The sequence below is a fragment of the Saccoglossus kowalevskii genome, chromosome 18 (genome assembly GCF_978046115.1).
Source record: "Saccoglossus kowalevskii chromosome 18, keSacKowa6.1, whole genome shotgun sequence".
Classification (NCBI taxonomy): Eukaryota; Metazoa; Hemichordata; class Enteropneusta; family Harrimaniidae; genus Saccoglossus; species Saccoglossus kowalevskii.
In genome coordinates this window covers 1,537,213-1,562,801 of record NC_140658.1, presented here as the reverse complement: position 1 = coordinate 1,562,801, position 25,589 = coordinate 1,537,213, and the positions used below count along the sequence as shown (strand labels likewise).

Genomic DNA, 25,589 nt, shown 5'->3' with positions numbered 1-25,589 from the left:
GATAGTGATGAAACCAATTGGGTTCCATACTGCGTTATTGTGGATTCGGATAGTGATGAAATCATTTATGTTTTTATACTGGGTTATTGTGGATTCGGATAGCGATGAAATCAATTATGTTTCCATACTGGGTTATTGTGGATTCGGATAGTGATGAAATCAATTATGTTTTTATACTGGGTTATTGTGGATTCGGATAGTGATGAAATCAATTATGTTTCCATACTGGGTTATTGTGGATTCGGATAGTGATGAAATCAATTATGTTTCAATACTGGGTTATTGTGGATTCGGATAGCGATGAAATCAGTTATGTTTCCATACTGGGTTATTGTGGATTCGGATAGTGATGAAATCAATTATGTTTCAATACTGGGTTATTGTGGATTCGGATAGTGATGAAATAAATTATGTTTCCATACTGGGTTATTGTGAATTCGGATAGCGATTAAATCAATTATGTTTCCATACTGGGTTATTGTGGATTCGGATAGCGAAGAAATCAATTATTTTTCAATACTGGGTTATTGTGGATTCGGATAGTGATAAAATCAATTATGTTTCCAAACTGGGTTTTTGTGGATTCGGATAGTGATGAAATAAATTATGTTTCCATACTGGGTTATTGTGAATTCGGATAGCGATTAAATCAATTATGTTTCCATACTGGGTTATTGTGGATTCGGATAGCGATGAAATCAATTATGTTTCCAAACTGGGTTATTGTGGATTCGGATAGCGATTTAATCAATTATGTTTCCATACTGGGTTATTGTGGATTCGGGTAGTGATGAAATCAATTATGTTTCAATACTGGGTTATTGTGGATTCGGATAGCGATGATATCATTTATGTTTCCATACTGGGTTACTGTGGATTCGGATAGCGATGAAATCAATTATGTTTCCATACTGGGTTATTGTGTATTCGGATAGTGATGAAATCAATTATGTTTCAATACTGGGTTATTGTGGATTCGGATAGTGATGAAATCAATTATGTTTTTATACTGGGTTATTGTGGATTCGGATAGCGATGAAATCAATTATGTTTCCATACTGGGTTATTGTGGATTCGGATAGTGATGAAATCAATTGGGTTCCATACTGCGTTATTGTGGATTCGGATAGTGATGAAATCATTTATGTTTTTATACTGGGTTATTGTGGATTCGGATAGCGATGAAATCAATTATGTTTCCATACTGGGTTATTGTGGATTCGGATAGTGATGAAATCAATTATATTTCTATACTGGGTTATTGTGAATTCGGATAGTGATAAAATCAATTATGTTTCCAAACTGGGTTATTGTGGATTCGGAGAGTGATGAAATCAATTATGTTTCCATACTGGGTTATTGTGGATTCGAATAGTAATGAAATCAATTATGTTTCCATACTGGGTTATTGTGGATTCGGATAGCGATGAAATCAGTTATCTTTCCATACTGGGTTATTGTGGATTCGAATAGTGACGAAATCAATTATCTTTCCATACTGGGTTATTGTGGATTCGGATAGTGATGAAATCAATTATATGTTACGATACTACTTTATTGTGGATTCGAATAGGTATGAAATCAATTATGTTTCCATACTGGGTTATTGTGGCTTCAGATAGTGATAAAATGAATTATGTTTCCATACTGCATTATTGTGGATTCGGATAGCGATGAAATAATTTATGTTTCCATACTGGGTTATTTCGGACTCGGATAGTGAATATGAACACAAATTCCAATAACTGCTCATTTATGATTATCACTTTCTCATTAATTTAACATATAACTATCCTGTATCTGAAATAAAACTGTACATCCCGGGGGAAACAGTTGTCGCTTATTATAAATGTCTTGAATGTTGATGCTCTCTTTGGTTGGTAATTCTTCGTGCCTTATTATTCTAAATTAGGACGCTTGGCTTGTCAGTACTCGTTTATCGATACGTTTTCAAATATGTACATCAGATAAAAACGCTATTTATTCACAGAACATAACTCACTGGCCATTGAATCTAGTTATTTCGCTGCTTTGTCACATTCCTTGCAATGTATTTTAATTTATAACCATTTTACTGCACATTTACAATCTTCATCTCAGTCGAACACTGTCATTTATCATACTATACAGTCTGACAACTTAGTTACATGATATAGTGTTCCCCATCGGTGCCTCAGTAAAATTCCATAACGGCAGAAACTTTTCAGAAAAACATCTGTCTGACTGTAGAACTATGTGAAAAAAACCCACAATAATAATGTATTTACGCGGTCTAATATTAATTCAGAAAGGTTCTGTGGACATGTACTGTGATTTACATATACTCCTCAATACATATCACAGAGAAGGCGTTCAAAATTGGTATGCCGTGTAGGGATCTTTTGTTCAAAAGTGTAATAATGTATAGTACACATTCGGACATTTTCTGTTATTCGGACATTCATGACAATACTAGCTGAAGATAAATGAATATGAAAAAAGGTAAACATGTTTATTCCACGAAGGTACTAATATAAAGTGACATGGTGATTTACGTGCATTTATAACTATCGCAGTGTAAGTTCAGTCGCCGATAACCGCCAGTATGACTGGGAAACAAAAACCGAGAGTATATTACAGGCCTTCTGATTGCTCATTACATTGAACAAAATGACAATATTGATACAGTATATTGTATTTGTCAATATTTGGCAAGAATTAAGATACATATATGTCACTGTAAATAACCCCCCTAGTCTTTGTGGCTTTCCGTTTCCGCTGAGATGCGTTGACGATGTCCTATATACCAGTTAGATTGCGATGCGCATGACAGCACACGTGGATTGCGTAATCAATCCTGTTAAATCAAGCTTACATCGTACATTTTTTTTATTGAAATGAAATGAAATAGTTTCCCACTTGTATATAACTCGTAAAAATGAAAACAGTTAAGAAATGAGTTGATATTTATTTCGTGTGTCGTTATCGGTAAATTGAGTTTACCCAATACTTGAGTTACAAGTAGTAATAGGTTTCATAAATACGTCGCTTATGAACGTGTGTCATCTGTATGCAACAAGTAACACCGATAGGACATAATCGTTGTTGACTTTACTAGTACCTATTCTGATCTATCACCGACCACGCCTAGTCTATGCTTATTCATGGTCGTACTGTGCTTACATCATCAATATAAGAAAATGGAGGGGGGTCCGATAATGCTCGTCCTATGCTCATGTCATCGGGGGGGGGGCTTGAGAAAGGTCGTATTGATATCGTCGTCTTATAAGGCACTTGGTCTCATTGCATTCCACTTTTATTACACCCCACCATTGCGAGCAATCGTTATTTATCAGTAGGTCAAAGGTCAACATGAAAACACACTTAACTATGTTGTTTATTATTCCTGTGCCATATTTTCAGCATAATATCTTTTCTACAGTGTTATACACTACCATTAGAGAATTATCCATATTATATCGTTGCTATTATTTCAGAATGCTACAAAATGACCTATATATATATATATATATATATATATATATATATATATATATATATATATATATATATATATATATATATATATATATATATATTAATATATGGTTGGCGAATGCAATGTTGATTGGTTGCTTAATATTTATTGTTGGGAAAAAGAAAGAAAATAGACATTATAATATTATCACATAAGATTTAAATAAAACGTGTGGTTTATTTTAAGCAATATTTTCATTCACATTTATATTAATATGTCATAGTACTGTCATCGAATCCACAAGTTTGAATTACTTGAAACTACTATTTTAATTTGCTACAAATTATCCGTTATTGTGAGTTGCCAACAGTGACTGCTCGAGTACACATACGAAATATCATTAATTCTGGCAATTCACTTTCTTCTAATTATTTCTAGATGTGACAGACTAAATACCAAGCAGTGCGTCATGTACTTCCGTAAGTGTTAGTTTAATTTCCTTAAATATCGAATAGACACTTCCGCTATGCCGAGTTTCATTTTCACAGTACAAAGACAAATCACCATATTTGAATATTTACGCATGGTATTAATTTTTTTCATGAAATTATTTATTTTCAGAGTAGCTCAAATATTATCCAGATTTCGAACGCAGACAAGGTTATTATTTATAGTTACATTATATAGTTGACTCAAAATGTCCATTACGATAGTTATACTGCAGTAATAATAACATTTGTATATGGTCTCCCGGAAACACAATAATAATAAATTGAATGCACTTTCTAATTTCTTCTGATTATTGTATTACAATGTTGAGTTGGGCATGCTGCTCATAATTCATTTTAAACAGTGCACACCTCTATGTATTTCGTACCGGATTCAATATAAGTGTACGGTTTAGTAAAATATCTTGTGACACGGTTTTTCTGCGTTGTAACGCACAACCAATATCTGTGGCGTTCGTAACCAGGACGCCTCAATGACTGTATAAAATCAAATATAATACGAGATTAAATTTACAGCTGTAACATCTGTAACATAAATTCTGATGGTTTTGGTTTTCTACAAGCTAACTGATTACCAGACGATATTATCATTGGGTTAATCTTACTTCACTGGCTATAATTGGAATAGGTTATACTAACTGGGTGATTTTAGGACATTCTGATTTCCTATGTATCCAGTAAGATAATTGTGTTGTCACGAGAAACCGTTTCTTGGGATAAAGCTATTCGTATTCTTACCTTTCCAGGAATTTTCTTTCGGCGATGCAATCTCAAAATATATACCCTCTCCCGAGTTAAATGGTACACTCATGCGAAAACAGTTGAAAGTGACTTAAAACATTAATGTCCCTGCTTTCAATATTCTAGATCATTTTGAAGATCAATTATTATCATAAATAAATTAACACACTTAAAGTCATGTTAATCCAAGTTCATATATTTACATATGCGCGTCTACGGAATGTCCCTATCCAATCATATTGACACTAATTTGCCACACTGCGTTGATAGCAACAATCTCTCAAAGCCCCAATTTTAAATACGCTTATTGACAAAATTACGTCACGCATCAGCAAATAAATTGGTCCAATTAGGTGTTGATGTGCCACCCAGTGAGTCGCTAAATCAAAACCAGTTACTTTGCGAGTGTGTTGAAGTGTCGACAGCGTAAATTGCATATATCCGGCGGTAATCAGAATCGGCATCATTTTACGCTCAATCCACCGCTATGTAAATGAACACAACATCTGGAATTTTAGGCCTAGTAAACGAGATATATATTGGCTTTGCTAATTAACAGAAAACGAGATTATATGACGTCATAAACTGCTGTGTTGCATGATATATAAGTTTATATTTTTGACAACGTTTCGTGTTGTGTACAGTTCTGAGTGACACTTCTAAGACGTAATACCACGTGACTAGGTCTTTAACTACAAAGCACTGTACTGAAAACTACGGATTGTTTGTAGCGATATGTATATCTGCTGTCAACAGTCACCATATGTGCGTATATTTGATCTTTGTAACATTAACTCTCTACTATTGGTTGGTGACTGTGTTTTAAATTGTATCACGTGCTTACGTGAAGTGCACACCAAGTCAACTTTTCCAAGATCTCATTATATCCTCCGCCATTCATTCACAGGAAATTATCTCCAAAGAAAAAAGCGAAGTCAATTTCGACCTATTGACCGAATGTGAACGTTGCTTTTATGTAATTGTCAAGTATTCAACTTGCGTTAGTTCGACCTTGAGTAGAGTTCTGCAAAAGTCACGTCATGATAGTTTGTGTACGTTGCAAAGGTTTGTCGCGTTACACGATCTCTCTAGGCCATGTTACACATCAGTTACTTTCAAAGGAAATAATGTATTCAGATAAAAGATGACAACTCTTTAGAGGCCACTTGAGATAATGGCATCGTTACCCCATTATTTCCACATACTTGGGCCAGACAAAAGCAGCACGGGATCAGTGTCGTTAGGTTCACGTTCGGGTAGTACGCTAGCAATGTTTTACCAATTGTAGTGTGATTACTTCCATTCGCGATTATTTGTCAACATAAACATCACGTGGTCTACTTGTTTCTGTAGAAATGAACAATGAGATCATATTATTGCCTGGCTTGATATGCACAATTAGCATCACGGTAAAAAAAATCACCATTGATTTTTTTATTAGCTCCGCTGTCAACTTTGTCGAGCGGAGCTTATCATAAGAGTAATTGTCCGTCCGTGTCCGTCGTCGTCCGTCGTCCGTGTCAATGTTTTACTTTTTCGACTTTTTCTTGAAAACTACAAGCCTGAATGCTTTGGTACTTGGTGTTAATGTACCTGGGGTAGACCTCTCTTAGATTTGTTCATTTCATGATGATATTGTCATGAATTTGTTTTTGCGTATCTGTTAACCGACTTAATTAGCTGATTATTAGCGAATTGCTGTGTTATGTCTGTCATCGTTTAGGCCTATTTGAAGTTTTGGACGGAACTTGGCTCAGTGATTTGGAACTAATTACGTGATAATCGCCGCTATTCTGACTACTCATTCTGACAGTTGATATCCATAATTATTAATGTAGTTAACGATTAATCAAAAGATATGACGTATTTAGTACTTAGTGTGATTGTCCTTGTGATTGAAGGTTACGCCCTAGAGTCTTTTTACTGTTTTGTAATTGGTTAGAGTTTTGAAAATAAATAAAGCGAGTTTGAGTTGGTCTTAGAGAGTCACAGATGCAGTCCTGGAGAGCCTTGGGGCGAGTGTTGACGCAGTCTAAGAGAGTCTTGGGTCAGCCTTGCGATAGTCTTGGGGACTTTTCCTCAGGGCGCTGTGTCTTATAGAGTGCTCGACTGATCGACTAAGACGAGAGCTGAAACGTATTTCGTTGTGTGTGTCTTATTTGACGGTAAAGTATAAGTGACCTTCCCGATCCCGTACCTCAAGGGGACAAGATATAGAGACAAGACGAGATTCCCCCCTGGCAAGTGTGGAGAACCCCATAGAGAAGAATTTCCCCCTGATACGTGGTGGAGAAACCGGGCAGGTGTTTAACACACATTGACATCCTGTGAAGAAAAGTGAAATGGCGAAGATGTGTCTTTCTTGTGAACCGAATTAACAGCTCCAGGGCAGAGACGACTCAGAAACCGCGCTTGACGACTAACGGCTTTACCCGAACGACACCGATGTACAACGCTGAAGAGATGAAGATTTCAGAACCCCTTCGGAAGGATGAGAATAGGACTGAATAATTAAGAATTGAGCGACATTAAAGACAAGAAGATGATAAAGAACGACCTGGACTAACGCAACGAAAGAAGAAGACGCTATATAGACTTTGAATTAGAACTTTAGCTATCTGTGTATTGCTTAAAGAACCGCTCATTGGACACTGTAACTGACACTGTATAACTCAAGGACGTTGAACTCTTTTCTACAACCCTAACCCTATTGCTCAGTAATGTAATGTATTGCTTGCTTTTCCTACCGTTCTTTTTAACGTTTTTTGTGGTGTTGAATTGTATGTGTGTAAGCGCCCAGATCTTTGTTTTAAACTGATATTTAGTGACGTGCGAGGTCCTTTATAACGATTCAAGCGCGCCTCAGTGGACAAGTATTTGCAACACAGTGTCATGAGTTTTGTGACGTTTTATGGTGTTTTAATGAGTTTAAGAGTAAGGATTATGATGGGGAGAGTGATGCCCCCACGTGTTTTTTCAGAGTTTTGGGATTTGTCGAGTACAGAGATATCGACGTTTTAAGAGTTGTTTTTGTTTATGTGTTGTTTCCAGAATACTTCTGACGCCTTTTGTGTTTAGAGCACCTTTGTAACGTTTTTTAATGTCTTTTTGAGATAAGAGTATGGTGCGCCTATATACGTATTGTTTGATAACGCAAGCTTTTTTTCATGATTGACAGGTTTATATGTAACTTAGTAGTTTCTATCGTTTTAGCCTTTTTCCGTCTTTTTTGCCAGAGGAGTAATGTGTTATGAAAGCGAATTTGTCTTTGCATTCCGTTTCCATGCCGTATGACTTTTGTTTAGACTAACGACTTGTGAGTTCAGTTGAAGTTTATAAGCGTATATGACAGGAGTTTGATTAATAGTCTTTTTTATTCATTGTTTATTAGTTACCGCTTTGCAATGCTTTAACCGAGAGACGAATCCCTGGTAATCACGTGATCATGCTGTCGACTGCAGCGATTGGCTGATCGCTTGGTTACACCGCCACGCCTTAGTTTTTTTGACCTTTTGATATAGAGTTTGTAACCTTAGTAACGGAGACAGTGCAGCGACGGGTTACCCTCAGCGAACTGTTTGAGAAAAGCGGGCCTATTGGTAGCCTTTCCCTTGTTTTTTTTTATTTATAACCGTTGATATTTGTGACTTTATAACCATTGTATTTAGACTTTATAATCATTGTACTTAATTAGTGTGTTTTACTCTTTTTGATTTATAACTTTTATTAGTATTGTATTTAACCCTATGACGATGAGTGGCTGACGGTATCTTTGATTTGTGAACGTGCAGTGCCAGGAGGCATATCTCAGTTTGGGTGAAGGGATGTGTCATGAATTTGTTTTTGCGTATCTGTTAACCGACTTAATTAGCTGATTATTAGCGAATTGCTGTGTTATGTCTGTCATCGTTTAGGCCTATTTGAAGTTTTGGACGGAACTTGGCTCAGTGATTTGGAACTAATTACGAGATAACCGCCGCTATTCTAACTACTCATTCTGACAGTTGGTTTCCATAATTATTAATGTAGTGAACGATTAATCAAAAGATATGACGTATTCAGTATTCAGTTACGCCCTAGAGTCTTTTTACTGTTTTGTAATTGGTTAGAGTTTTGAAAATAAATAAAGAGAGTTTGAGTTGGTCTTAGAGAGTCACAGATGCAGTCCTGGAGAGCCTTGGGGCGAGTGTTGACGCAGTCTAAGAGAGTCTTGGGTCAGCCTTGCGATAGTCTTGGGGACTTTTCCTCAGGGCGCTGTGTCTTATAGAGTGCTCGACTGATCGACTAAGACGAGAGCTGAAACGTATTTCGTTGTGTGTGTCTTATTTGACGGTAAAGTATAAGTGACCTTCCCGATCCCGTACCTCAAGGGGACAAGATATAGAGACAAGACGAGATTCCCCCCTGGCAAGTGTGGAGAACCCCATAGAGAAGAATTTCCCCCTGATAATATCTTCAATTCTCTAATTTTGGTGAATATTTTTGTCATTTTTGGTAAAAAGTGATATTTTAAACTTGATTGCTTTGACATTACATATATGGGTACTACATGTGGACCTCTCTCAGATTTGTTCATTTCGTGATGATATCTTTTATTCTATAATTTTTGTGAATTTTTTTGTCATTTTTGGTAAAAAGTGATATTGTCGACTTCTTGTTAAAAACCGCAAGTCCAATTGCTTTGATATTACATATATAGGTACTACATGTGGACCTCTGTCAGATTTGTTCATTTTGTAATGATATCTTTAATTCTATAATTGATGAATATTTTTGTCATTTTTGGTGAATAGTGATATTTTTGAATTCTGGAAATGAAATGTGCAATGCTAACAGCGGAGCTATCTCAAGCAGTCTTGCATTTTACACGCTCCAAATATAATATTATCATGTAATCTTAGTCTTTGTCAGCCGAGACTCATTTATTCGACCGTCGCGTCACAATTACAGGTACAGCCATGGACGGTCGGATTCCGCCAAACCATACAAATCGAACGATGCCTTTTACAGAGCATACTACTAACACTCAACTGGCTGGGATAATGTAGGCGTACTCTTTGAACTCTCAGGTTTAATATCTAGTGGTTGTAATGAATAGGTATTTACAAAATCATCTGACTTGATTGTGAGAAACATCTTGGTAGTGTCGGCTTGCAAGTTGTCTTCAGTAGTGATTCCTGTCGTAAAGGATGTCACGTGCAATGCTATGCAACATCTTCGTAACGACGCTCTGGATAATCTAACTACACAGCGTACGTTGAGTGCTGAATAAACATTTGACATACTGTGTATTAACGGACATAAAATTGATGTTAGAGGTCATACATTAGGCCTTACAACTGCTAAGACATTGACCGATAGGCTCCTGTAATAGCGCCATCTCATTTATATGCTCGACCAAATCTTTCTTTATCACGACAAGGGAAATTGCCTGCATCGCTATTTTAGATCATGTTTATGGGTGTATGCTATCGACAGTGTAACATCTGTACTGTAGCATTAACCACCAATACTGTAGCAGTAACCACATGTACTGTAGCAGTAACTGCCTGTACTGTAGCAGTAACCAACTCTACTGTAGCAGTAACCATCTGTACTGTAGCAGTAACCACCTGTATTAGGATTAACCACCGGCACTGTAGCAGTAACCATATGTACTGTAGCAGTAACCACCGTGTACTGTAGCAGTAACCACCTGTATTAGGATTAACCACCGGCACTGTAGCAGTAACCATATGTACTGTAGCAGTAACCACCGTGTACTGTAGCAGTAACCACCTGTATTAGGATTAACCACTGGCACTGTAGCAGTAACCATATGTACTGTAGCAGCAACCACCTGTACTGTAGCAATAACCACCTGTATTAGGATTAACCACCGGCACTGTAGCAGTAACCATATGTACTGTAGCAGTAACCATATGTACTGTAGCAGTAACCACCTGTATTAGGATTAATCACCTGTACTGTAGCAGTAACCACCTGTACTGTAGCAGTAACCATATGTACTGTAGCAGTAACCACATGTACTGTAGCAGTAACTACATATACTCTAGCAGTAATCACCTGCATTAGCAGTAACCACCTGTACTGTAGCAGTAACCACCTGTATTAGGATTAACCACCTGTACTGTAGCAGTAACCACCTGTACTGTAGCAGTAACCATATGTACTGTAGCAGTAACCACATGTACTGTAGCAGTAACTACATATACTCTAGCAGTAACCACCTGCATTAGCAGTAACCACCTGTACTGTAGCAGTAACCACCTGTATTAGGATTAACCACCGGCACTGTAGCAGTAGCCATATGTACTGTAGCAGTAACCACCTGTATTAGGATTAACCACCTGTGCTGTAGCAGTAACCACCTGTATTAGAATTAACAACCTGTAATGTAGCAGTAACCATGTGTATTAGTAGTAACCATCTGCACTGTAGCAGTAACCACCTGTATTAGGATTAACCACCTGTACTGTAGCAGTAACCACCTGTATTAGTAGTATCACCTGTACTGTAGCAGTAACCACCTGTATTAGCTGTAACCACCTGTACTGTAGCAGTAACCACCTGTACTGTAGCAGTAATCACCCGTACTGTAGCAGTAACCACCTGTACTGCAGCAGTAACCACCTGTACTTTAGCAGTAACCACTTGTAGTGTAGCAGTAACCACTTGTAGTGTAGCAGTAACCACCTGTATTATGAGTAACCACCTGTACTGTAACAGTAACCATCTGTATTAGCAGTTACCCCATGTACTGCAACAGTCGCTTCCTGTACTTAGGAGTCGCTTTCTACACTGTAGCAATCACCATCTGCACTGTAGCAGTTGACAACAACTGTAGCAGTCACATTTCTGTCGTCGACAACACTAATTCAAGTGTCGACATCTGTACTGTAGCAGTTGCCATCTGCACTGTAGCAGTCGTCATCTGTACTGTAGCAGTTGTCATCTGCACTGTAGCAGTCGTCATCTGTACTGTAGCAGTTGTCATCTGCATACTGTGGCAGTCGTCATCTGCACACTGTGGCAGTCGTCATCTGCACTGTTGCAGTAGTTATCTGCACTGTGGCAGTCATCATCTGCACTGTAGCGGTCGTCATCTGCACTGTAGTAGTCGTCATCTGCACACTGTAGCAGTCGTCATCTGCACTGTGGCAGTCGTCATCTGCACTGTGGCAGTCGTCATCTGTACTGTGGCAGTCGCATTACTGTGTTGTAGCAGTCGTCATCTGCATTGTGGCAGTCATCATCTGTACTGTAGCAGTCGTCATATGCATTGTGGCAGTCGTCATCTGCGCTGTAGCAGTAGTCATCTGCACTGTAGCAGTCGTCATCTGCATTGTGGCAGTCGTCATCTGCACTGTGGCAGTTGTCATATGCACTGTGGCAGTCGTCATCTGCACTGTAGCAGTCGTCATATGCACTGTGGCAGTCGTCATCTGCACTGTGGCAGTCGCATTACTGTGTTGTAGAAGTCGTCATCTGCATTGTGGCGGTCATCATCTGTACTGTAGCAGTAGTCACATGCATTGTGGCAGTCATCATCTGCGCTGTAACAGTAGTCATCTGCACTGTAGCAGTCGTCATCTGCATTGTAGCAGTCGTCATCTGCACTGTGGCGGTTGTCATATGCACTGTGGCAGTCGTCATATGCACTGTGACAGTCGTCAGCTGCACTGTAGCAGTCGTCATATGCACTGTAGCAGTCGTCATATGCACTGTGGCAGTCGTCATATGCACTGTGGCAGTCGTCATCTGTACTGTGGCAGTCGTCATCTGCACGCACCGTGGCAGTGGTCATATGCACTGTGGCAGTCGTCATATGCACTGTAGCAGTCGTCATATGCACTATATCAGTTGTCACCTGTACTGTAGCAGTTGTCATCTGCACTGTAGCAGTCGTCATCTGTACTGTAGCAGTTGTCATCTGCACACTGTGGCAGTCGTCATCTGCACACTGTGGCAGTCGTCATCTGCACACTGTGGCAGTCATCTGCACACTGTGGCAGTCGTCATCTGCACTGTTGCAGTAGTTATCTGCACTGTGGCAGTCATCATCTGCACTGCAGCAGTAGTCATCTGCACACTGTGGCAGTCGTCATCTGCACTGTGGCAGTCGTCATCTGCACTGTGACAGTCGTCATCTGCACTGTGGCAGTCATCATCTGCACCATCATCTGCACTGCAGCAGTAGTCATCCGCACTGTGGCAGTCATCATCTGCATTGCAGCAGTAGTCATCCGCACACTGTGGCAGTCGAAATACTGCACTGTAGCAGTCGTCATATGCACTGTGGCTGTAGCATTACTGTACTGTAGCAGTCGCCTGCACACTGTGGCAGTCGCATTACTGTACTCTAGTCGTCGTCATCTGCTCTGTGGCAGTCGTCATCTGCACTGTAGCAGTCGTCATCTGCACTGTGGCAGTCGTCATCTGCACTGTAGCAGTCGCATTACTGCACTGTAGCAGTCGTCATATGCACTGTGGCTGTAGCATTACTATATTGTAGCAGTCGTCTGCACACTGTGGCAGTCGCATTACTGTACTCTAGTAGTCGTCATATGCACTGTGGCAGTCGTCATCTGCACTGTAGCAGTCGTCATATGTACTGTAACTGTCGCCATCTGCATTGTAGAAGTCGTCATCTGCACTGTGGCAGTCGTCATAGGCACTGTAGCAGTCGTCATATACACTGTAGCAGTCGTCATATGCACTGTGGCAGTCGTCATATGCACTGCGGCAGTCGTCATATGTACTGTGGCAGTCGTCATCTGAACTGAGCAGTGGTTAAATGCACTGTAGCAGTCGTCATCTGCACTGTAGCAGTCGTCATCTGCACTGTAGCAGTCGTCATCTGTTCTGTGGCAGTCGCATTACTGCACTGTAGCAGTCGTCATATGCACTGTGGCTGTAGCATTACTATACTGTAGCAGTCGTCTGCACACTGTGGCAGTCGCATTACTGTACTCTAGTAGTCGTCATATGCACTGTGGCAGTCGTCATATGCACGGTGGCAGTCGTCATATGCACTATGGCAGTCGTCATCTGCACTGTAGCAGTCGTCATATACACTGTAGCAGTCGTCATATGCACTGTGGCAGTCGTCATATGCACTGTGGCAGTCGTCATATGTACTGCGGCAGTCGTCATCTGCACTGAGCAGTGGTTATATGCACTCTAGCAGTCATCATCTGCACTGTGGCAGTCGTCATATGCACTGTGGCAGCCGTCATCTGCACCGTGGCAGTGGTCATATGCACTGTATCAGTGGTCATATGCACTGTAGCAGTGCCATATGCACTGTAGCAGTCGTCATATGCACTGTAGCAGTCGTCATATGCACTGTAGCAGTCGTCATCTGTACTGTAGCAGGCGTCATCTGTACTGTAGCAGTAGCCATCTACACTGTAGCAGTCGTCATATGCACTATGGCAGTCGTCATCTGCACTGTGACAGTCGTCATCTGCACTGTGGCAGTCGTCATCTGCACTGTAGAAGTAGTCATCTGCACACTGTTGCACTCATCTGCACTGTGGCAGTCGTCATCTGCACTGTAGCAGTCGTCATCTTCACTGTAGCAGTCGTCATCTGCACAATAGAAGTCGCCATCTGCACTGTGGCAGTCGCATTACTGTACTGTAGCAGTCGCATTACTGTACTGTAGCAGTCGCATTACTGTACTGTAGCAGTCGTCATTCGTACTGTAGCAGTCCTCATCTGCACTGTGGCAGTCGCAATACTGTACTGTAGCAGTCGTCATCTGCACTGTGGCAGTCGTCATCTGCACTGTAGCAATCGTCATCTGCACTGTGGCAGTCGCATTACTGTACTGTAGCAGTCGTCTGCACACTGTGGCAGTCGCATTACTGTACTCTAGTAGTCGTCATATGCACTGTGGCAGTCGTCATCTGCACTGTAGCAGTCGTCATATGTACTGTAGCTGTCGTCATCTGCATTGTAGAAGTCATCTGCACTGTGGCAGTCGTCATATGCACTGTGGCAGTCGTCATATGCACTATGGCAGTCGTCATATGCACTATGGCAGTCGTCATCTACACTGTAGCAGTCGTCATATACACTGTAGCAGTCGTCATATGCACTGTGGCAGTCGTCATATGCACTGCGGCAGTCGCCATATGTACTGTGACAGTCGTCATCTGAACTGAGCAGTGGTTATATGCACTGTAGCAGTCGTCATCTGCACTGTAGCAGTCGTCATCTGCACTGTGCAGTCGTCATCTGCACTTTGGCAGTCGCATTACTGCACTGTAGCAGTCGTCATATGCACTGTGGCTGTAGCATTACTATACTGTAGCAGTCGTCTGCACACTGTGGCAGTCGCATTGCTGTACTCTAGTAGTCGTCATCTGCTCTGTGGCAGTCGTCATATGCACTGTGGCAGTCGTCATATGCACTATGGCAGTCGTCATCTGCACTGTAGCAGTCGTCATATACACTGTAGCAGTCGTCATATGCACTGTGCCAGTCGTCATATGCACTGTGCCTGTCGTCATATGTACTGTGGCAGTCGTCATCTGCACTGAGCAGTGGTTATATGCACTGTAGCAGTCATCATCTGCACTGTGGCAATCGTCATATGCACTGTGGCAGCCGTCATCTGCACCGTGGTAGTGGTCATATGCACTGTAGCAGTGTCATATGCACTGTAGCAGTCGTCATATGCACTGTAGCAGTCGTCATATGCACTGCAGCAGTCGTCATCTGTACTGTAGCAGTCGTCATATGCACTGCAGCAGTCGTCATCTGTACTGTAGCAGTCGTCATCTGTACTGTAGCAGTAGCCATCTACACTGTAGCCGTCGTCATCTGCACACTGTAGCAGTCGTCATCTACACACTGTGGCAGTCATCATCTGCACTATTGCAGTAGTTATCTGTACTGTAGCAGTCGTCATATGCACTATGGCAGTCGTCATCTGCACTGTGACAGTCGTCATCTGCACCGTGGTAGCGGTCATATGCACTGTAGCAGTGTCATATGCACTGTAGCAGTCGTCATATGCACTATGGCAGTCGTCATATGCACTGCAACAGTCGTCATCTGTACTGTAGCAGTCGTCATCTGTACTGTAGCAGTAGCCATCTACACTGTAGCCGTCGTCATCTGCACACTGTAGCAGTCGTCATCTACACACTGTGGCAGTCGTCATCTGTACTGTAGCAGTAGTTATCTGTACTGTAGCAGTCGTCATATGCACTATGGCAGTCGTCATCTGCACTGTGACAGTCGTCATCTGCACTGTGGCAGTCGTCATCTGCACTGTAGCAGTAGTCATCTGCAAACTGTTGCAGTCATCTGCACTGTGGCAGTCGTCATCTGCACTGTAGCAGTCGTCATCTGCACTGTAGCAGTCGTCATCTGCACTGTAGAAGTCGTCATCTGCACTGTGGCAGTCGCATTACTGTACTGTAGCAGTCGCATTACTGTACTGTAGCAGTCGCATTACTGTACTGTAGCAGTCGTCATTTGTACTGTAGCAGTCCTCATCTGCACTGTGGCAGTCGCAATACTGTACTGTAGCAGTCGTCATATGCACTGTGGCAGTCGTCATCTGCACTGTAGCAGTCGTCATCTGCACTGTGGCAGTCGCATTACTGTACTGTAGCAGTCGTCATGTGCACACTGTGGCAGTCGCATTATTGTACTGCAGCAGTCGTCATCTGCACTGTGGCATTCGTCATCTGCGCTGTAGCAGTCGTCATCTGCACTGTGGCAGTCGCATTACTGCACTGTAGCAGTCGTCATATGCACTGTAGCAGTCGTCATCTGCACTGTAGCAGTTGTCTGCACTGTAGCAGACGTCATCTGCACTGGGGAAGTCGTCATCTGTACTCTAGCAGGCGCCATACGTACTGTAATAATCGATCTCTTCATTGTTGCAGTAACAATCTGTACTACAGCAGTTGCAATGTGCAATGTAGCAGTAGGACAACTCGTCATGTTATTCGTATTTCCATTGGTTGTACAAAATGTAAGTTGTAACAATTTGACAACGCAGACAAATGATGGATTAGTTGATGCATGCAAATTGTTAAGCTGTTACCCATGGTGAGATGCTTAGTGGATTACATAATCAAGTGATTACCGTGAAGTGCGTACTACGATAGTATACCAATCGAATTAAACACTCTCAGTTCTACTCAATGCAACAGGTAAATCGTGAAACATGGCGTTTCTCTATAGAAATATGCGTAGGAATTCAATTCAATTTCAGGTCCTAGGAAGAGGCTGTCATGTGTGACAGTTCAGTTTGTTATTCGCTGTTAACTGTTTTGGTGGCGCTATGGATTCATGTGGATATAGAAAATGTACCTTATCGTCTGTGACGCTATCATTGACATATACCTTAGATGCAGTATTATACACTAGAGAATAATTAGAATAGTATGAAGTAGTAGAGTGGTTAGTTACAGATGTAACCCGCTACATCTGCAACTTCTAGACGGATGAACAATTTACGCATAAATTGCTACAATTGCACTTATATCCTATCGGAAAATTGCTTCAAGTAATGATAATTTGTTGGCATATCCGGCGTTTTTTAAAGACTATCATCTGTACACAATTTTCATCTGTCGAAGGTTGACTTTCTTCTTCTCGTCAAGGAGGCATTTTGGGTATTTTTTCTACATTGAGATGTCTTGATTCTGTAAATATGGAATCGGCGTATATTGCCCTTTGGAATTTTTAGCTTTATTGGTTTTCATCATTGTGATTTTATTAACTCGGAAAAAAAATAATAATAATAATGACTACTGCACTTAGCCTATATAGTAGTCATTCTCTCTCGGTGATTGGAATTGTTTTTATCTCAACCGCCGATCATACTGACCTTTAGAATTTGGTCAATCACGAGAGTCCCTTACAATATATAATAGGCTGAGTGGTTGCGAACGGTGCAAACTTAATATAATTTTTAACAAAGTGAATTCTGACAAATTGGGGTAAAACGGAATTCCGCAACACAGTCCGCCTACTATAGAACGTAACCATAGTGACAATGACATTTTTATTAATACTAGTTTTCGATGTTGAATTTTTTTCATGCATAATTTAACCACTCAAAGACAATGCATGGATGTGAACAATTTCCATTTTATATTCGAGGTTGACCCATACTGTGTTATCACAATGAGATATTCAAATATATCCATACTGTGTTATCACGATGAGATATTCAAATATATCCATACTGTGTTATCACGATGAGATATTCAAATATATCCATCGTCAGTTTCCCTAATCGTCAAATCGTAACCGTAGAGGCGCCTCACCCGGTATACTAAACTGAACATGTATACCATCTGTATGCATATGTGTTCATCAAACGGCTGCCCACGTGACTCTAATTAGAACTAAAGTGCTCATATTTATGACCGTTCTGCCCGAAATAGAAAGCAAGAGCGTTTTAACATGTAACAAGACCAGAGCAGACTCAGTGGAAGCGAATATTGATTTTTTGCTACGAACACATATTGCCTGCATTTAAAACCATGTAAACTTTATTAGATTAATACAATTACAAATTGCAGAATTGTACTAGTGTGTCGTCATAAAGTCAGGAAAGGTTGCTTTTACTAAATAAAAAAATACAGGTTTATTTTGTGACTGCCATTCCTTCGATACTACCTTTTGATACTGTTGGCCGAGCTGACTGAATCGTTCGACCATTTTGTTTTTATATTTAGCAATATTTATATTGATTTCCACATGATCCTATTACACATTGGTTATATCAAAAGTCATCTTTTCTTCAACTATTTTTTTAGCTTAAATGATTCTTTACCTGACAAGACATGTTCACCAATTTTACAATTAGATTAGCAAACACGTAGATTAGCAAACACATAAACAAACAGTTTAAGTTTGCAACCCCTTTTAGCAATTGCTTAATTGGATGGTACGACGATTGATCTCATTTGCATAAAGGATTATCTGAAAAAAATAATAATATTGCTAACTTAACAGAACGGTGTCGAGGGCGACCTCCCTACTTTAAGAAGTGTTTTGCGTTAGAATGTCATCTCCTTCTAACTGTCCTTTTGTTTGTCGGCAAATAATCGTACCAAAATTTCAATCTTTGTATGGTAACATGCCCCAATGATGTTGCTACAGTAAGTAGTGTAATTTTAATGCCAATGCATTTATGTTTCTGGTGTATGATACAGCCACGTCTGCAAGTAGCATATACGTTAAGCATTGTAATTGTCTTATTCATAAATAAGTATAAAACCGTATCATCGATTCAGAATTACACAAAACAGAACACAATTGCCGTTAGGAATCCCATATAATTCAACTGATCCCGCTTTTTAACCATCATTTATTCTGTATCTTCAAAGTGACGTCATACCGTATGCACAGTCATATATTATAGTACGTATCATATTGAAATGTATCGAATTGTATTATATGTACTGCACTGTGTTGTGATGTACTGTGCTGTACTGCACTGTGTTGTGGTGTACTGTGCTGTACTGCACTGTGTTGTGTTGTGGTGTACTGTGCTGCACTGTGTTGTGATGTACTGTGCTGTACTACACTGTGTTGTGGTGTGCTGTACTGCACTGTGTTGTGGTGTACTGTACTGCACTGTGTTGTGGTGTACTGTGCTGTACTGTGTTGTGGTGTACTGTGCTGCACTACACTGTGTTGTGGTGTACTGTACTACACTGTGTTGTGGTGTACTGTACTACACTGTGTTGTGGTGTACTGTGCTGTACTGCACTGTGTTGTGGTGTACTGTGCTGTTCTGCACTGTGTTGTGATGTACTGAGCTGTACTGCACTGTGTTGTGGTGTACTGTGCTGTACTGCAATGTGTTGTGGTGTACTGTGCTGTACTGCACTGTGTTGTGGTGTACTGTGCTGTACTGCACTGTGATGTGGTGTACTGTGCTGTACTGCACTGTGTTGTGGTGTACTGTGCTGTGCTGCACTGTGTTGTGGTGTACTGTGCAATACTGCACTGTGTTGTGGTGCACTGTGCTGTACTGTACTGTGTTGTGGTGTACTGTGCTGTACTGTACTGTGTTGTTGTGTACTGTACTGTACTGCACTACACTACACTGTGTTGTGGTGTTCTGTGCTGTGCTGCACTGTGTTTTGGTGTACTTTGCTGTACTGCACTGTGTTATGGTGTTCTGTGCTGTACTGCACTGTGTTGTGATGTACTGTGCTGTACTGCACTGTGTTGTGATGTACTGTGCTGTGCTGCACTATGTTGTGATGTACTGTGCTGTGCTGCACTGTGTTGTAATGTACTGTGCTGTACTGCACTGTGTTGTGATGTACTGTGCTGTACTGCACTGTGTTGTGATGTACTGTGCTGTGCTGCACTGTGTTTCGGTGTACTGTGCTGTACTGCACTGTGTTGTGATGTACTGTGCTGTATTGCACTGTGTTGTGATGTACTGTGCTGTACTGCACTGTGTTGTGATGTACTGTGCTGTGCTGCACTGTGTTTCGGTGTACTGTGCTGTACTGCACTGTGTTGTGATGTACTGTGCTGTATTGCACTGTGTTGTGATGTACTGTGCTGTACTGCACTGTGTTTTGGTGTACTGTGCTGTACTGCACTGTGTTGTGATGTACTGTGCTGTGCTGCACTGTGTTTTGGTGTACTGTGCTGTACTGCACTGTGTTTTGGTGTACTGTGCTTTACTGCGCTGTGTTGTGATGTACTGTGCTGTACTACACTGTGTTGTGATGTACTGTACTGCACTGTGTTTTGGTGTACTGTGCTTTACTACACTGTGTTGTGATGTACTGTGCTTTACTGCACTGTGTTGTGGTGTACTGTGCTGTACTGCAATGTGTTGTGGTGTACTGTACTGCACTGTGTTGTGGTGTACTGTGCTGTACTGCAATGTGTTGTGGTGTACTGTACTGTGCTGTACTGTGTTGTGGTGTACTGTGCTGTACTGCAATGTGTTGCGGTGTACTGTGCTGTACTACAGTATGTTGTGGTGTACTGTACTGTACTGTACTACACTGTGTTGTGGTGTACTATACTGTACTACACTGTGTTGTGGTGTACTGTACTGTGCTGTACTGCACTGTGTTGTGGTGTTCTGTGCTGTGCTGTACTACACTGTGTTGTGGTGTACTGCGCTGTACTACACTGTGTTGTGTTGTGGTGTACTGTGCTGTACTACACTGTGTTGTGGTGTACTGTGCTGTACTGCAATGTGTTGCGGTGTACTGTGCTGTACTACAGTATGTTGTGGTGTACTGTACTGTACTGTACTACACTGTGTTGTGGTGTACTATACTGTACTACACTGTGTTGTGGTGTACTGTACTGTACTGCACTGTGGTGTGGTGTACTGTGTTGTGGTGTACTGTACTGTACTACACTGTGTTGTGGTGTACTATGCTGTACTGCACTGTGTTGTGGTGTACTGTGCTGTACTGCACTGTGGTGTGGTGTACTGTGTTGTGGTGTACTGTGCTGTACTGCACTGTGTTGTAGTGTACTGTGCTGTGCTGCACTGTGTTGTGGTGTACTGTGCTGTACTACACTGCGTTGTGATGTACTGTGCTGTACTGCACTGTGTTGTGGTGTACTGTGCTGTACTGCACTGTGTTGTGGTTTACTGTGATGTACTGCACTGTGTTTTGGTGTACTGTGTTATACTGCACTGCACTGTGTTACCAGTGCCGCCACGAGACTTATAGGTACAAAGTACCTCTTGTTGACTCGTTTTAGAGACATTCACTCTCATTCTATTATTTCAGAAAATTTATATTTTTTTATAAAGCGACGGCACTAAAGTAAAGTCACCGGTTGAGTTCAATTCACTAGCTCAAAAGCAACCCTCTTGTTTGTTTTTTTACTAGGAATCGATATCAGTGGTCAGATTTTATGCCGAGTCACATTGGCAGTATAGTAATAAATATTCATAAGCTGATTTTGCAGTGTAACTCGTCCACCTACAATAATTTGATAGTTAAATGCATGTGAACAATTAAAATAAAACCTGAAACACGTGTAAACATTGCCACCACATATTCAGTCGAACGTAATTGATCTGTAAAAACTCCACGAAATATCAAAACAATTAAATCAGACATGGCAATACATCTGTGAGGGTTCCGTTAGAGTTGTTTTACGAGATATGTGTGACATAACTGTGTCTAACAACAACACCCACAGTTTCTATAGGAACATCGAACCGTCTAAGGTAACGCCAGTATTACCACATGACTGTGTTATCATATGCGAATAAAGTCGTAAGGTGCAAACGACTCATGGAATAATGTTATATTACGAGGTTTACTAATTGGGCAAGATAAAACAAAAACGACGCCACTTTGCAGTACTATATAGGTACCACAAAAGAAGAGGTACGATCGAGCTTACAGCTGAATCACGTGACCGGGATTGTTTACCTTTATTTGTAACACAGTCCCGGACTGTGTTTGTAACAACCCATCAGCCTTAAGCGCTATCAAATGCACACTACGGGCTAGGCTTATAAGAGAGATATTGGGGATAGGCGCGTAGATAAATTAGTAATTTCCGGCAAAAGTAACGCAATAAACCGTTTCAATTTATTCTCGCAGCTTAATAGAGGGAGGTTATATTTGTGTTATTTACGGCCTCGATATTGAGAAATGAAAAACATAATTGAGCCGAGTAATTAAGAGTGTATTACACACGTCGTCTCAAATGCTTGCCGTGGCGGTATATTGTCCGTATGCTGGATTACCACTTTATATTAGCATGCTACGTTATTAAAACTTTATTATTCAGATCTTCAAAGACTTAGTGGATTTGATATAAAGTAATCAGTCTGTGAATTAATGATTTACATTACTTGACGTGTTTACTGCAGACAACCTAGTCATGATAAGCAGATAATTAACTGTTCTATATTCTCGCTATTCTTATGTTTCTGTGTCGTGTAACATTATGCATTTCCCTTGAATGGAACAAAACACGTGGTCGTATTTTGTATTATTCAATCACGACATATATTACCTCTTGGGAGTCGTGACTACGTGAGAAATTCAATTCTCCAACAATTTTTTGGCAATTTGTTTAGGGTACTAAAGGCTCCCTAACTCCTCAAAATTGCTCCATGCCCCATGGCATTTTGACACTAATTTACATGCTGTGATTTGATTTGCTGTTTTGCCTCACTAGACCGTTATAATGCATCTATTTATGTGACATTATTTTTTAATATCATTACAGATGAACAAGGCGACTTCCGAACAGTAAGGGCTGCGTACTTACCTCTACATATGCTGTGTATGTAAACGTATCACCATCCAGTGAGTATATGCAATGTACGCTGAATTCGACATGTATTACAATAGTACTATTACACCCAGTGTGAATTATTCCAGAACTGTGGAATTTAATGACACGGAATGGATTTCCACTACCTCTACTGGGCCAGTCACGAATCGGACAACACAAACGGCAACATTGGTCACCCCAACGATGCTTTTGGAGGCGGTAACATATGGGTCGGGTGATTCAGCGACAACGCATACAGGCAAGGGACAGGCGTTTGTGTACGCTGTAGTCGGGAAACTAACATCGACGGCGCAGACATTAACGACAGAACATTTAACGCAGTATGTACCAGTTTCCATGACAACAAATGAATCATGTTACGACTGTCAGGCGGAGGAGGATTTCTGGCTAGTCTACCCTCCGATATGGTCGGTGTTTATTTTAGTATCTACTTTAATTGTGATTATCTTAACTACTATGGGAAATGTGCTCGTTATCGTAGCGTTCAGCAGGGAGAAAAAACTACGTAGTTTTTCAAACTTCTATATTCTGAATCTGTCCATGGCGGATCTCCTGATTGGTAGCTTTGCGATACCAATGTGTGTGCCGTATGTACTGCTTGGTAAATGGGTGATGGGTCCAGCTCTTTGCAAACTCTGGGTCATGATTGACTACACCTTATGCACATCGTCTTTGTTCAGTGTCGTCTTGATCACATTCGACAGGTACCTTTCTGTCACACGTGCAATAAAGTATAGAACACAGACAACGATTAAAGGCACTGTAATGAAGATGTCGTTGGCCTGGATTATTCCCTTACTGTTTTATGGTACTACAGTCATTGGCTGGGAATATTACACTGGAATAACTGTTCCCGGTGATCAATGTTACGCTGCATTCGCCGATAACTTTCCATTGACTTTCGCGCAAACTGTTCTAGAATTCTTTTTACCATTGATATTAATATTTTATTTCAATATCAGCATATTTGTAAATATTCGCAAACGGACGAAACGGTCCATCAAAAAAGTTCCCATGCCGGCGTTTTCATTCAACGCCTCTATAAAGATTTCAAACGAAAGTGAGTCGTCGCAAATCATCGGACGAAATAGTTCATTAACGCATCAAGATAGCAAAGTCAAGTTATATATTGAAAGTGAAAAAGACGACATCATCAGCTGTGGGGAAATAGACAATGAAGATCATGCTAACATCAACTCAGACGAAAAGGAACAGCATACGGCATTGCTCCCAAGACAGACACTCCAAGTACCTGGCAAGTATGAGGAAATCCAAATGAACAGTTTAAACAAGACACCTGATGGCCAAACGCCCTCTACTTTGCTTCCAAATAATAACAAAGAATATAGAAGTTGTCTGTCTCCAAAATGCAAAATAAAAAATGGAGGAGAAGCAGTGCGCAGACCTTCTGCATTGAGTGTGACAATAACTGAACCTGAGCTGAATAATACAGGAACGACGGCCACAGCGGGCGCTCTGTCCACACCTGAACACAAAGCAGACGGTGAATCACGGGTACATATGGCCAAATTGTCTGCATCATCCCATCAGGCTGTGCGTCGGAAGCTCTCACGTGACAAAAAATTGGCCAAGTCCTTGATTATCATCGTGGGGGCTTTTGTACTTTGTTGGACTCCTTACCAAATTTTAAACTTGGTACAAAGCCTTTGCGGAGGTGATTGCATCAACACTACATTATACGACTTTTCTTTCTGGATTCTTTGGTTGAATTCCACCCTTAACCCATTGCTGTACCCATTCTGCAACAACCAGTTTAAAATGGCGTTTAAGAAAATTCTCTGTCGGCGAAAGTTCAAACGAAATCGCCAAGCCTACACACTGAGAGAGTGCCATAGCACGACAATAACAGTTCCAAATCGTTTTGGACGCAATTACAGCGAGACGACATCTGGAATTATAAATTACAGTTAAAAAAATCGGTTATTTTGATAATGAAGTAGTTCTAGTATACTAGTAATACAGTGAATAGCTACATGGTATCTAATTTACATATTACGTGTCGTATGAGTTCGGCTAAAGAACATTACATTTTACATAATAACGTGTATACAATTTCGTAAATATGAATATTAAGTATACTCCTATCTGAATATTTGTTTGCGTTTCCCCTATCGTGCGCGAGCTGTGTGTTTTCGACTATAGGAATTACTCACATGGTACCTTGTACGCAGAATATATTGACAGAGTATTACTGTCGGTGACTCTAGAGTTCCGTTTTAGAATAAATACAGTAAACTGAGCGGTATTGTATGTGTTGATGTTCTTTATTAATATATTTGTGAATAACGTGATTACGAATGTATCGATCACTTCTGCATCTCAACAGGTTACCCTTAAGGTCTCATGCCACTAATTAACCAATGGATGCTCGTCAATTTAAATGCCTAGCAAGAACCAATGAAATTTTTTAAATATTTTTTTTCTCAGGTGCTCCCTGTTTGAGGGCGTAATCACCTGGGTCAGAGGTGAGACCAACATGTGGTCTTTTGTTTACTACTTAGCGGCTGTGTACCTGTGGGTTTATTCTGTGTGTTAATGGCTGTTCTAATCTTGGTGTTTTTCCA

At 40.7% G+C, this 25,589-nt stretch overlaps 1 protein-coding gene across 2 annotated transcripts in view; it reads left to right on the top strand.

Moving 5' to 3' along the window:
* The window catches only part of LOC144355240 (histamine H3 receptor-like), a 105,468-nt gene extending 80,204 nt beyond the window's left edge, over nucleotides 1–25,264 (top strand). Inside the window, exons 3-5 of one of the 2 annotated variants that reach the window (XM_085493403.1) lie at nucleotides 3,896–3,936; nucleotides 4,079–4,117; nucleotides 22,936–25,264. In XM_085493403.1, the coding sequence (XP_085349529.1) occupies nucleotides 23,029–24,936 (1,908 nt within the window). In that variant the 5' untranslated portion in view covers nucleotides 3,896–3,936; nucleotides 4,079–4,117; nucleotides 22,936–23,028 and the 3' untranslated portion in view covers nucleotides 24,937–25,264. The remainder of the gene's footprint in view (nucleotides 1–3,895; nucleotides 3,937–4,078; nucleotides 4,118–22,935) is intronic. The other variant, XM_085493402.1, reaches the window with a different exon arrangement.
* Nucleotides 25,265–25,589: the final 325 nt, after the last annotated feature.